The 14,232-nt window shown below is 39.8% G+C and overlaps 1 protein-coding gene across 6 annotated transcripts in view; it reads left to right on the top strand.

Annotated features, from left to right (window-relative positions):
- EXOC2 (exocyst complex component 2) overlaps window positions 1–14,232 on the top strand; it is a 154,752-nt gene that overhangs the window by 19,544 nt on the left and 120,976 nt on the right. For all 6 annotated transcript variants that reach the window (XM_060023750.2, XM_060023749.2, XM_060023751.2 and 3 more), the window contains exon 2: window positions 11,715–11,874. In XM_060023750.2, coding sequence (XP_059879733.1) covers window positions 11,757–11,874 — 118 coding nt within the window. In that variant the 5' untranslated portion in view covers window positions 11,715–11,756. The remainder of the gene's footprint in view (window positions 1–11,714; window positions 11,875–14,232) is intronic.

The following is a 14,232-nucleotide window of genomic DNA, read 5'->3' as shown; positions in this document are numbered from 1 at the left end:
TCTGTTTTTTTTGGGCGGGGGGGGGAAGGATTGTAACAAAATAAAAATAATTTTGAATCCTGAAACAATTCGGTCAGTATTTTATTATAAAATGCTCCTGTGTAAAATGGGAACTTCTCTTTTTAAAAAAAGAAATATAAACATTTTCTGAGGGATTTTTCTTAATTTAGAGAGCTCAGTATGATACCTGAAACATAGAAGATGTTTAGCATTTCGTGTGTTACATAGTCCTTGTCAAGCTGTGTGTGTTTCGTCAAAGTATGTTAGTGTATACTCATGGGTTTAGATTTATCATCTACAAAGTTTGAATTGGTTATTCGTGAGGCTTGATAATAATGCTTCTTATTCACACAAGGATTCGAAGAAATAGTCAAGTTGATGTGGACCAAGATAACTTTTATATAAACCAAGTTTCCTTTTTTTTTTGCGGTATGCAGGCCTCTCTCACTGTTGTGTCCTCTCCCGTTTCGGAGCACAGGCTCCGGATGCGCAGGCTCAGCAGCCATGGCTCACGGGCCTAGCCGCTCCGCGGCATGTGAGATCTTCCCGGACCGGGGCACGAACCGTGTCCCCTGCATCGGCAGGCAGACTCTCAACCACTGCGCCACCAGGGAAGCCCCAAGTTTCCATTTTTTTCCCGTAGTATTCCAGTATTCCATGTAGAAAATAATTCTTACTGCTTCATTATTTTGAGAAGAGGAAGAAGGGGTTTTTAAAGGGCTACTACAGTGAGTTAAAGTCTCATGAAGAAGGGACGTTCATATTCTTTCACGTTGAATTTTCATTCTTTAATGGCTCATGCAATAAGATAAACCACTAACTTGGCAGCCTTTATTTTTGCCGACTCAGTAAATTCCCATGACTGTATTTCCATCAGTAATGAATAATTTCCTACTAGATTTGGTGATAAAAATACTTTGTTAATTTATTTTGTTTTGCTGATTTCTGAATTCCATTCATGGTGTTATGGAAAGAACACAGAAACAAAAGACCTAGGCAAGTCACAGGAACTCGTCTGCAGTCTCTTTCGGTTTTGAATAGATTGTGATTCAGTAGTACTCTAAGGGTTATAATACGGACAGTTAAACAGTTGTTTTCAGAAGTATTTCAAAAATAGTGTCTTAAAATTAGTAATACATAACCATTTCAGAGTTATAGTTTAAGCTTTGTGAAGCTGTTTACTTTCTGACTTCTGAGTTATACAAAAGTGCTTGGTGAATATTTTCAAAGCTGTTTGTGAAGATTTTTACAAAAATCTGCTTTTAACATTTTAAAATCCTTGACCTCATGGGCATTTTTGTAGACTTTAAATGCAAGATAAAAATGCAAAACAATTTATTACGATTGTATTTTTCTCCATATACAAACCCTACTTATGACATAATGCCTTGTGATGTAAGGTTAGTAGATAGTCAATAAATTTTTATTGTTTAAAAAAAAGAAAATAAATGCAAAACAAATCTTTAACACAGAAACTTGTAAGATATGCAGATTTTTTTTTTAGTTGTGCCGTCACACAGGAATGACTTACCAGGCTTGTTTCTAGTATCTTTTCCATATTTTTCTTTGGTTTATTTAATGAGAATTTCTAAGCCATAGTAAAAGTCTCTCTTTTTACCTAAATGTTGCATTCCCTCTCCCCTCCTTCCTTCCCTCAGTCTGTCTGTTCATCTCTCTCTTTCTCTGTTTCTCCTTTAATAAAATGGGGGAAATGAAAAAAAACCTGTGGTTTGTTTTTTAAAATAAATAATTGTGTATTTTAATCTGGTAACTATAATGGTTTACTTTTAATAATTTATTTTTAAAGAGTATCTGTAAAAGCTTTGTAGCCTAGTCTTTGCAATATAACTTTCGAAAATGAAAGGGATAATTAGGCTAGTACCCTAATATTCAAATATAAGATTTTAAAAATTCAGATTCTTCTAATGATATATCAAAAATATTTTATAATAAATACAAGAATTTTTAAATGAATAACAACATGCTTTTATCATAGTTTAGTTTAATTGTGAAAAGCTAGGGAGGCCAGTTTCTATAGTCTTAACATTGGTAACTGAATTTAAAAGCTTTGTCCTATAAGACTCTCATAGAATCGAGAACTAAGAAGCGGTCTTAGGAATAATCTCATCCAGCCACCTTATATACAGATGAGAAAACTGTTTCAGAGCACATAAGAGTAACCAAGGGCTTTTAGTTGTTAATGCCAGAGCCCAGCTTAGAATCTAGATCTCCAGACTATTCACAAATGTTAAGTTTTTGAGGTTGTTCTATCAAGGCTTCATTCAGCGACTTACAGCTTGGATATACTTCTGTTTATTAAAATATATCTAGATTACCATGTGAAACTGTTACTTATCTAAAAAGATAAAATTCAAATGAAATTCTGAAACCTTTTTGAAGGGAATTGTTGTCCTTGAGTGAAGATGTCCTTTGTTCGTATACATAGGAAGGAATGTATTTGCCACAAAATGATAATTCCATGGTAAAGCAAAACCTCACATTAAAAAAATCAACGCATCAAGTTGAGAAATTATTTCAGCTTCTTCCAGTTCTTTCTTTTAGAGAAACACTGCTGAGAAGCAAGAAAACACTTACGCTCTTATTTTCATTGTGTCTGCAGAACGTAAATCATTGACAAAATGTCGTATTAAAGTGCTTCCTTACTGAGGTACTAAGCAAGTGAAGCTCCAGCCAAAACATTAGCCTTGCTTATTAGTACCTCAGTGAAACAAAACAAAATATCTCACCTGGTCCTATTTCCACGAGTACAGACGCTCTAGGAGGTAGCACAAAATCAGGTCAAGAGTGGGCACGTTGGAGTCAGGCAGTGTATCCAGCTCCGCCCCTCACGTGCTGTCTGAGCTCCAACAAGTCTGTTTACTTCTCTGAGCCTCGGCTTCCTCTTGGAGGCAGGAGAGCTGATAAGACTTACCTTGTCTGGCTGCTTAAAGGAAGATGCGAAATGTGGTACCTGGACGTCAGGCAATGGGATATGACTGAGTCATTCAACTGGTATTATTGTGTCCTTTAAAATTTAACATTAAATATTGCAGTGGTAGATATGTGTCATTATACCTTTGTGAAAACCTACAGAATGTACAACACCAAGAATGAACCCTAATGTAAACCATGGACTTTGGGTGACACTGATGTGTAATGTAGGTTCATGAATTGTGGTAGATATACCAGTGTGTATACCAGTGGTAGATATACCACTGGAGTAGGGTGTCCATCATAAGGGAGGTTGTGTGTGTGTGGTGTGGGGGAGGGTTGTGCAGTGGGAGTCTGGGGACTCTGTACTCTTGGCTTAATTTTGCTGTGAACCTAAGGCTGCTTTAAAAATAAAGCTTATTAATTTAAAAAATAACATGAATAAATGTCAGTTGGGTCACCTGTCCATCACACATTGGGTAGAGAGCCCAGCATCCCTCCAGATATCTGGCAAGTTTTGGAGAATTCTCTTAGACTTGGGCTCTTCTAGCTTTAACTTCAGGTTCTGCTGCGTTGCCAACCTCAGCTCTGCCTTCTCCAGCTACCTGCTCTGTTCCTTATTAAAAGGCACTGGCCTGTATACGTGCAGTGTGAGCAGGAGAATGTATTAAAAGTTTGGGAGTATGAGTGGGAGAGGGAAAAAAAGCACAGCCAATCAAAAGTGTTAGTGCTCCCATTCTAAAAGTCTCTGGGTTGTACCTGCCATTGGGACAGTTCATTGGTCCCTTCACATAAAGCTTTATTCTCTTGTCATGATTTACTGACCCTTGCACCTACCACTCTCTTCTCCCTCTCTCTCTCTCTTTTTTTCAGTCTACCTAGAGAAACTGAAAAAACTTACTTTCTTAATGCAGATCCATTTTCTTTCCTTGGTTCTGTTAAGAATTATTATTTTTTTAAGGGTAAAATCACGACTGTATAAATAAATTTTAAAAGTAACACATTGAAAAGAAAAAGTGCTTCCTTAAATCCAGAAATGTTTCAGTGTAGTTTTTATTGTCCCACTAAATATAATTTGCTGTAAACTAGACCTGCAATTCATATGATAACGGTGATATATTTTTATTCCGTTAACTAAAAAAGGAAAAAAAAATCACTCTTACGTGTATGTTTATTCACTGTAACTATATCAACACCATACCAACATCAAAAGAAATCAGACAAGTGTCTATTACCTGGTTAATTCCTAAAAGGGTCCTCTTAGTCCCGTTTATTCCCATTCAGGTCCAGGTAGTTGAAATGTTCTTGACACATTAACAGGAGTCTGGAGACATGTCAGAATTATGATTGCTTTTTAAATTTTTTTTTATTTTTTAGGTTAAAGTATAATTGTCTTACAGTATTATTTTTAGGTGTACAACATATTGATTCGATATTTATAGATTGTACTCCATGTAAAGTTATTATAAAATACTCCTATATTTTCTGTTCTGTACATTACATCCTTGTGACTTATTTCTCTTATACCTAGTAGTTTGTACCTCTTAATCCCCATCCCCTGTTTGACCCATCCCCTCCCCCGCTCCCTGCTGGTAACCACTGGTTTGTTCTCTGTGTCTGTGAATCTGTTTCTGTTTTATTTGTTCATTTGCTTTGTTAGATCCCACATATAAGTGAAAACATACAGTATTTGTCTTTCTTTGTTTGACTGTTTTCACTAAGCATAATACCCTTCGGGTCTATCCATATTGTTGCAAATGGCAAAATTTTATTCTTTTTAATGGCTGAGTGGTATTCCATTGTATATATGTACCACATCTTGTTTATCTGTTCATCTGTTGATGTACACTTGGGTTGCTTCCATATCTTGGCTATTGTAAATAAAGTTCCATGAACATTGGGGTGCATGTATCTTTTTGAATTACCGTTTTTGTTTCCTTCAGATATATACCCAGGGGTGGAATTGCTAGATCATAATGGTAGTTCTATTTTTAAATTTTTTGAGGAACCTCTATACTGTTTTCCATAGTGTCTGCACCAATTTACATTCCCACCAACCGTGCATGAGGGTTCCCTTTTCTCCACATCCTTGCCAACACTTACTTCTTGTCTTTCTGAGGATCGACATTTTGACAGGTGTGAGGTGATGTCCATTGTGGTTTTGATTTGCATTTCTCCAGTGATTAGTGATGTTGAGCATCTTTTCATGTGCCTGTTGGCCATCTGCATGTTTTCTTTGGGAAGATGCCTATTCAGGTCTTCTGCCCAGTTTTTATTCAGGTTGTTTGTTTGATATTGAGTTGTACGAATATATTTTGGATATTAATCCCTTAGTAGACATATTATTTGCAAATGTCTTTTCCTATTCAGTAGATTATCTTTTCGTTTTGATGATGGTTTCCTTTGCTGTGCAAGAGCTTCTCAGTTTGATGTAGTCCATTTGTTTATTTTTGCTTTTGTTTCCCTTGCCTGAGAAGACAGATCCAAAAAAATATTGCTAAGACCAATGTGAAAGAGTGCACTTCCTATGTTTTCGTACATTTAGGTCTTTAATCCATTTTGAGTTTTTGTTTATGGTGTGAGAAAATGTTGTAATTTCGTTCATTTGCACGTAGCTGTCCAGTTTTCCCAATACCATTTACTGAAGAGGCTGTCTTTCCCCCATCTTATAGTCTTGCCTCCTTTATCATAAATAACCGTGGGTATATTTCTGCCTCTCTATTCTGTTCCATTGATATGTGTGTCTGTTTTTATGCCAGTACCATGCTATTTTGATTACTGTAGCTTTGTAGTATAGTTTCAAGTCAGGGAGCATGATTCCTCCATCTCTGGTCTTCTTTCTCAAGATTGTTTTGGCTGTTCGGGGTCTTTTGTGGTTCCATACAAATTTTAGGATTGTTCTAGTTCTGTGAAAAATGTCATGGATAATTTGATAGGAATGGCATTAAAGCTGTAGATTGCTGTGGGTAGTACAGACATTTTAACAATATGAATTCTTTCTGAACATATCCATGAACACGGGATATCTTTCCATTTCTTTGTATCTTGTTCAGTTTCCTTCATGAATGCTTTATAGTTTTCAGAGTATTGGTCTTTCACCTCCTTGGTTAAGTTTCTTCCTAGGTATTTTATTCTTTCGGATGTGGTTTTTTTTTTTTTTTTTTTTTTTTTTGGCGGTATGCGGGCCTCCCACTGCTGTGGCCTCTCCCGCTGCGGAGCACAGGTTCCGGACGCGCAGGCTCAGCAGCCATGGCTCACGGGCCCAGCCGCTCCACGGCATGTGGGATCCTCCCAGACCAGGGCACGAACCCGTGTCCCCTGCATCAGCAGGCAGACTCTCAACCACTGCGCCACCAGGGACTCCCTCTTGGATGTGGTTTTTAAATGGGACTATTTTCTTTCTTTCTCTTATAGTTCATTATTAGTGTTTAGCAACACAACAGATTTCTGTATGATTCCTTTTTAGCAAATCTATAACCCTGTTTGGTACCTAACAGGTTTTAAGCATGGAGTATGGTCTTAGGCTAAGAGCCAGTGTGTAACAATTTGCAGCTCATCTAAGTGTACCTATGTATATATGTAAAATTCCCAATACAGTACTCTGCTGCTGTCAGCCTTTATTATTTGTCCATTTGTATAATTGAATCCTTTATTATTAGTGTGCTTGGGTGAGGATATTGCCTTTAAAAATGGCTTATTCTGTGTCTGCAACAATTTTCCTTACATGAGTAAGTAATAGCTACTTTACCTCCTGTCTCTGTCATTCCACTTTCAAAAGATAAAATTAGCTTGTGGTGTGTAATTTTAGGGTAGGTTCTTTCACTTTTTATTCCTTACCTCTTTCATTATCTTATATGGCTGTATAATGTAAACGCTGGATATTGTTTTAATTAAAAAATGAGGCTTATGACAGGAAAGTCAGACTTTTGTTAACCTCTGTTCAGTGTATTTATATAAGAAAGATCTTATGACAGAATTTCAAAGACTGTTGCGTTATTGCATTTGGAAAATGCTTGTGAGCAAAATGTATAGGCACTTAATGACAACTCTAGATGAAAGTTTTCCTTTAAAAATATCCTTGTTGATTCGGCATGAGTTGTGAAACTGAACATGTTCAGAAACTAAATTCTCTTTTCTTAAGGCTTAGACTTTTTCCTGAGAGTGATGATAATGTATTTCATTTATTTGTGATTTTAAATGTAAGAACGTTACCTATAATGCAGAATGTTTCTAAGTGGAGGTGGGTTGAAAAGAGACATCTCTTTCCAGAATTCATTCCACAGATAATTATTGAGCGCATATTTTGTGGGTAGGTACTGTTGTGTGTGTTGTGGACATTGTAGTGTAGAAAGTACATATTCTTACATTTGTAAGTTACATGGCTCACTGATCTTCCTGAGATAAGGGTTTGTCCATGCTTGGGGATGTGTAGGTGATGCTTCATGGTAAGGAAATGCCATTTAATTTTTGTATATGAACCAACATAATGAACACTGGATTTTCAGCTGCCTTTGATGTGTATATCTGGAACAGAGCTGTACTTTTCAATCATAAATAAGAAAATAGATCATAGTTTTTGATTCATGACTCTCCATAGTGGCCCAGACATTACCTGTTATTACCAGACCTACTTTGTTTTACGTGGACAAACTTTGAGGATAACATAGGTAAGATTTATGATCCTCTGTAAACACCTTCAGAATGGATTTGGGAAATTGGGAGTAGGTTGAAAGTGTCTTGTCCTAATTGTGTGTGTGTGTGTGTGTGTGTGTGTGTGTGTGTGTGCGTGCGCGCGCGCGTGCATGCCCTTTTATTTTTTTTGAGACCAGAGGTATTCTAATTTCAACTCTGTTTCGCAGCAGGATGAGCCAGTGCCCCCAGTCATGTAAGAAACAACTAAGGTTCTTAGAATGTGACTATCATACACAGATGACCTAGTAAGATGCAGGATGCTCTAAAGGAAAGAGTGGTATCAGACTCCTGTGAGTCAGGAAACCAAGGGTCTGGTCTGTTTTACAACGAATTGGGTGTGTGACCTTGAAAATGGTCTAACCCTAACTCTGGGTAGTATTGCCATCTTAACAATATTAAGTCTTCCTGTCCACATCTTTCAATTTATTTAGGCCTTTAATTTCTTTCAACATTTTAAAATAATTTTCAAAGTACAAGTTTTGCACTTTTGTAAAATTCATTCCTGAGTATTTTATTCTTTTTGATGCTATTGTATACAAGTATCTTTTAAACTTTTTTTTGTTTTTTCACGTGTATACCTAATACCTCTCCCCATCCCTATTCTCTACCCCTTGTACCTCTTCATCCTATTTTAATTCCAGTATTCCACTGATACCATGAACATTCAGAAAACATTTATTTAACTTCTGTCAGCAGTCATCTGGCATGTTTATTTTGTGTCAGGTACTGTATGACAGGTATTAGAAAAGTAGAGTTGATTGAATATTATGTGTTTTCAATGAGGAGATACAGACTTGGTATCTAAGATGTAACACTTATGTAACAGAAGTGTTATAGAAGGAGGAGGGATCAGGGAGACTTTTTAGAGAAGGTAACATTTAAGCTTGACTTTGAAATATTGGTAGGGATTTAACAAACTTGGAAAGTCTTTCTATTTAGTCGAAATAAGGTAAATGAAATCAGGAAGGCATAAAAAGTACCTGGTGGTTCTTAAGAGGTGAGTGGGCTTGTGTGGTTAGTGTCAGATGGGTGAGGGAAATGACTGAGGATGACCTAGGAGTGTAGAAGAGTCTGATGGTGACAGGTTTTAATAAGATGCTAAGGATGTCATGGGGACTGGAGACCACTGAGCAGTGGGGGAGATGTTTTTTTGAATCAGGAATGATGATTAGATCTGTAGTTTGGAGAACTGACTCCAGTGTTTGCTGAGGGGGGATTGCAGCGAAGGGATAACAGGGGCAGAGTGACCAGTTAGGAGCTGGCTGGCTTCAGTATCCAGGGAGAGAAGCAGTGGACCTTGGACTCTGCCAGGGGATTCTGTTTGATTCAGGGGGTGTGATGGGGAGGGAGGGGAGTTCAAGATAATTTTGGGTTGCCTCATTTGGCTTATTAGGTGAATGGTAACCTCCTGTGGTTCTTCGCTTTTTGCTGCTGTGGTTTTGCTGTTTTAATCGTTAAAGGAGTTTACATAGGCATGATTGAACTCAGTCTCCAGCCCCCTCCCCTTTCTCAGAGGAAGCCAAGCTGATGGCACCTGGCTCAGAACCCCAGCCCTCTAATCACAGGGTTGCCGTCTCTGGTTTGGCAGTCCTGGTACTGGGCTGCCATGAGCACTACGTACGAGCGGTACTGAGGGTTCATGAAGAGCCAAGACACTCCTTGGATTTTGAGTCTCTCTCCCAGAAACCAGGGACAAAGGTCTGTCACCTATCTGTATTATCCAGCACAGCCCAGACTTGTTTAGCTCACTCTGCCAGCACCCACTTCCATGTTTCCAGATTCTGTGGCTAATCTGCCAATATCTGGATAGTCACTTCTGGATAAAATTTAAAACTCCCTCCCCCTCTTCCCACATACACATCTGCCTATTTGCAGCCTTATTACCACTTCTGTTAAACCAACGGTCAGTTCTTACATTAACAGGACAATATAAATCTCTTTTCTTTTGCCTCTTTTGAAAGTTTCAAGAGCTGTTATTCTTGGATTGATTCCTTTTCATGGCATCCTGTTCTTTTAGGCATAAAAGTTTTCTCCTTCTGCAGATATTTATTTGGGGGTCAGAGTTTACAGTACTTTTGAAGTGTGTGTGTGTGTTTCCTGTTATCCACTGTGTTAATTTGCTGGGGCTGCCATAACAAAGTACCAGAGGCTGAAACAACAGACATGTGTTTTCTCATGATCTGGGGGCTAGAAGTCCAAGATCAAGGTGTTGGCAGGGCTGGTTTCTCCCGCGGCCTCCCTACTTGGCGTGGAGATGCCACCTTCTCCCTGTGTCCTCACGTGGTTGTCCCTCTGTGTGTGTCTGTGTCCTCATCTCCTCTTCGTATAAGGACACTGGTCCTGTGGGATCAGCGCCCATCCTAGTGACCTCATTTTACCTTAACCACCTCTTTAAAGTCGCGATCTCTAAATACAGTCACATTCTGAGGTCCTGGATTAGTACTTCAATGTAATTTGCAGGGAAGCACTGTAGCCTGTAGCCTTATCTCTGTTTCCTCTGGATCTTTTTTTAATTTTTTTTAAATTTATTTGTTTTTTTATTTTTGGCTGTGTTGGGTCTTCGTTGCTGTGTGCAGGGCTTTCTCTAGTTGTGAGCGGGGGCTACTCTTCGTTGTGGTGCGTGGGCTCCTCATTGTCGTGGCTTCTCTTGTTGCAGAGCACAGGCTCTAGGCGCGTGGGCTTCAGTAGTTGTGGCGCGTGGGCTCAGTAGCTGTGGCTCGCGGGCTCTAGAGCTCAGGCTCAGTAGTTGTGGCGCGCGGGCTTAGTTGCTCCACGGCATGTGGGATCTTCCCGGGCCAGGGCTTGAACCCGTGTCCCTTGCATTGGCAGGCAGATTCTTAACCACTGCGCCACCAGGGAAGCCCTGGATCTTTGTTTTTAATCTGACTGTCATCTCTCGCTCACGTATTTTCCTTGACCACCTTACAATCTTTGTCCTTGTGCCTTTTAGGATGAGGCTGTGACAGCTGCTTGTTTAGTCTATGCATGGGCAGAGTTGGTCTGTGTATGCTTTTCCTTGGGTGATGTGGCTGCAAGTAGTCCTTTCTGGGAGGACCCTTCCATGTTAGAGTCTTCGGTTCTGTCTTTCCAGGGCTCCTTAGTTTCTCCAGAGTGATTCTTGTTACCCGGACAGAGCGGAGTTGGGTGAGAGGGTTGGCGCCCTCCTCTCTGTGCCTGGTGTCTGTCCCTCAGTCCTGGTCCCTTCTGTTTGGTTTCGTGAGAGATTGAACTGATCTGGCTAACGGTGGGGTGAAGGCAGGGGCCACTGTCTAACTTCGCTCTGTGAAAAGACAGACAACCAGCAGCTGTTTTTCTCTGAACCCACCCTTCCCTTGTCTTCTGGAGCATCTGAAGCCTCGAGCACTTGAGGAGTTCTGTGGGTTTATTAGTGAGGTTTTCTCATTTCCTGGTTGCCTGCTGTGCACTAGGTGCTCTGCCCTGCTGGGATTATGTACCTGATCTTTGTTGTAGCCTTATGGAAGGTTCTGTTACTGGCCGCAGTGTCCGTATATGAAAACAGAGGTTTGGAGTGGAATTAGAGCGCCAGGACTAGAGCTCAGGGCATCTGAACTCAGAAGCTGCACTTCTGCCGGCTCCGCACTGGGACAGTTAGCAAGTCTCTGCTTCTGTCTCAGTGTCGAAGATGTCAGTGTATTGATTTGAGCACATTTAAAAGAGTTGCTACACTAAGTCTAACACAAAAATAAAATGAAATTCAGTATACCTATGAGAATGGAGATGTTCTTTAATTTTATGAATCTGATTAGTTCAGAATGTGCTCCTTCAGGAGCTTCCAGCATATACTTTGGGTGCAGCAGGTGGTGGCATGGAGCTCAGGGGGACCTTAGGTTCTGTCTGTCCTTGCATCAGAAGTTTATGTTCTTGATGTCTCCCTCCCAGTACTAGCTAGTGTCCTTAGTCACCTTCATGTGCAGGAATTGTTGGCAGACAGGCTAACTGACAGCTAAAAAACCTGGCGCTGTATGTTTGCAGAATACTGCTGTGTCTTGGTACTGAATGTCTAGTTCTGGCGTTTCTAGTTGCTGCTCATCTCAGTAGGCACTAACCCTTTTTTCCTTTCTCTTCTACAGATTACTTCTGTAGCTTGACCTCTACTTTCCTCAACAAGCAGAATGTCTCGAACACGACAACCCCCGCTTGTGACAGGCATCTCTCCAAATGAAGGAATCCCATGGACAAAGGTCACGATTAGGGGAGAAAACCTGGGGACTGGGCCAGCTGACCTCATAGGTAAGGGCAGGGACGATGCTGTGTGTTCATAGTGAATGCATTTTTATGTTGGGCAACTGAGGCAAGATATACTATTTTGAAATAGTGAAGGTGATAGAAAAACACCCCTGAGGTCTGTACAGGATGATCTGAATAGAAATGAAAGAATTATTTGGTTTTCTGATTTTTCTGTTAAAATCATTATTTTGTCAGATCTTGCCTGTATTGTCTTTCTCCTGGTCATTGAGAAAGCCCCCCACAGCCGAGGTTTGCCTCCTTTCCTCGGGGTCGGCCTCTCCTGCCAAGACTGCCAAAACAGCCACCCAGCTCTTCTGGCCTCCCCTCATACAGCTGTCTGTACTTCTCAGGTGCCGGGTGAGCTAGGCCTCTTCTGTTCCTTATTGCTCTCGGAACCAAATCTAAACTCCCTCCACCCAGAGGAGCCTGTGCGCTCTGCCGGGCCGCACCCTGGGACCTGTGGGCATTTGTCTACACCCGATGCCCATTGGGGTGGGAGCACTGAGCCTCCAAACTTAACAGCCACAGGCTCTCTGCAAACTCATGCCCGCCCATGGTTTGCATTAGGCTCCCCTAATGTTTACATATTTAGAGCAAGCTACGTTTTAGTTTTTAGGATCAGTTTATGCTGTTTATCTTTATAAGCCCAAGGGCGCGAGCAATAGAACACTGCATCCACTTGGCACTGCGCGAGTTTTTTTGATTTTGGTTTGCAGTGTGCCCCCTTCTTCTGGGGGAGACCCTTTCCTGCTGGTTATTTCATTATTCTGGTCTGTCAGTGGTTCTCACCTGGCTTGTCTTCATCTTCTCTAGAACTTAAAAAAATGCTCTTGCCTTAGCTGCTAAGTCTCAGTCTCTAAAGATGGAGCCTTATCATTGCTTTTTTAAAACACAGATGAGTGTAAAGCACTGCCAGGATAGAGAGCAAACCATAAGTATCAGTGTGTGGTCAGTTTGGGTTATTTTCATGTGAACTCTGCATGAGGGTGTGCAGATACATTCAGAATAAGAGAGCGGGGAGGCAACTCAATATGTGCTGCTGAATGAGTATTCTGATTTTCCACATGTTAATTTATTTGGATCCAGACATTCATTTGACTCATTTCTTAATTCATGAAGGACCCCTTGGTAAATACTAGAGATTATGAGTTAGAGCTTGTTTTTCTTGCATTATAGCTGCTGGTTGACACATTGGTTTTTGGCCATCCAGAAATCCCTTGGAAAAGAGAAGGTTGATTAGAGCTGGGCGGCATGTTTAATTACTGAGTCTTGCCCTCCCCAGCTCGTTCTTTTCACTAGTGTTACTTAACTGTGTCTCATTTTATACTGTTTTCTCTAGCCACAGTTTTTGATTCTTCAGTAAATAAAACTTAAGTTTATTATCCTTATGAAGGTAGTCTGTCTTATCCTATGTCTTGGTTCTTGACAAAGCTCATTCCAGGTTGTTCTTTATCCAAAGTGGAAAAATCCCTAGAATTCATGGAAATAGACCATCTAGATGGAGGTTCAGTTTAACTGGCAGTCACTGAGCCCTCACACGTGACTGCTGCCCGTCTGTGTGGACGCTGATCTCTCTTTAGCTTCAGGCAGCGCGATTCCTGTTTGACTGAGTGCGCACGACTTTTATAAACCTGCTAGTTCAGCTTTCAGCCTGCCCATGTATTGCCAAGAAACCACTTTTTAAAAAAGCAAACTTAACCTACTAAATACTTTAAGCATTTTTATAACTCCGGTGACATCTACACTAGCCAAGTAAAATACTACAAAAACACTTTATTTGGAATTCTACAAGTTACTTAAAAAAAAAAAAAGATGTTATATTTCATGAAGCAGATTTCTTGGCAAAACATGTTTAAGAAATAGATCGTATGATCTTATTTAATTTCCATGCATTTAAAATGATCTGTTTAAATCTGTGTTTTAAATTATATGGTGATTATTAACTTCTTTAGTTAAAATGCAGAACAGATATTAAATCTGAGGAACCTCGATAGCAGCTACAACGAGATGAATAAACTGTTATTCCGGGTGCTTTTTCCCAAAGTTCCATCATCATGGATATCATACATGTTTGCTCATCTGAACATGTTTTTAAGACTTTATGTCTGTATATCTGAAATCTCCCATTTCTCAGTTTTAATCATAAGATAGCTCCCCAGCAGGGGACTTATATTAGGAACTTTAATACATTAAGTCCTGACATTGGGTTGCGTTATTTCCTTTCTAAAGTTAGTATTTAAATCACAAAAATGTTTTTGATATTGTAAAATTTAAAAATATCAAGTTATGTATTGACCTGGAGTGATATTGAAATATATACCATCTATAACTAAACAGTTCATAAATTAAAACATTTCCCAT

This window comes from Delphinus delphis, chromosome 10 (assembly GCF_949987515.2).
Source record: "Delphinus delphis chromosome 10, mDelDel1.2, whole genome shotgun sequence".
Lineage (NCBI taxonomy): Eukaryota > Metazoa > Chordata > Mammalia > Artiodactyla > Delphinidae > Delphinus > Delphinus delphis.
The sequence above is the reverse complement of the archived record's forward strand: the minus strand, read 5'-3'. Positions and strand labels throughout refer to the sequence as shown.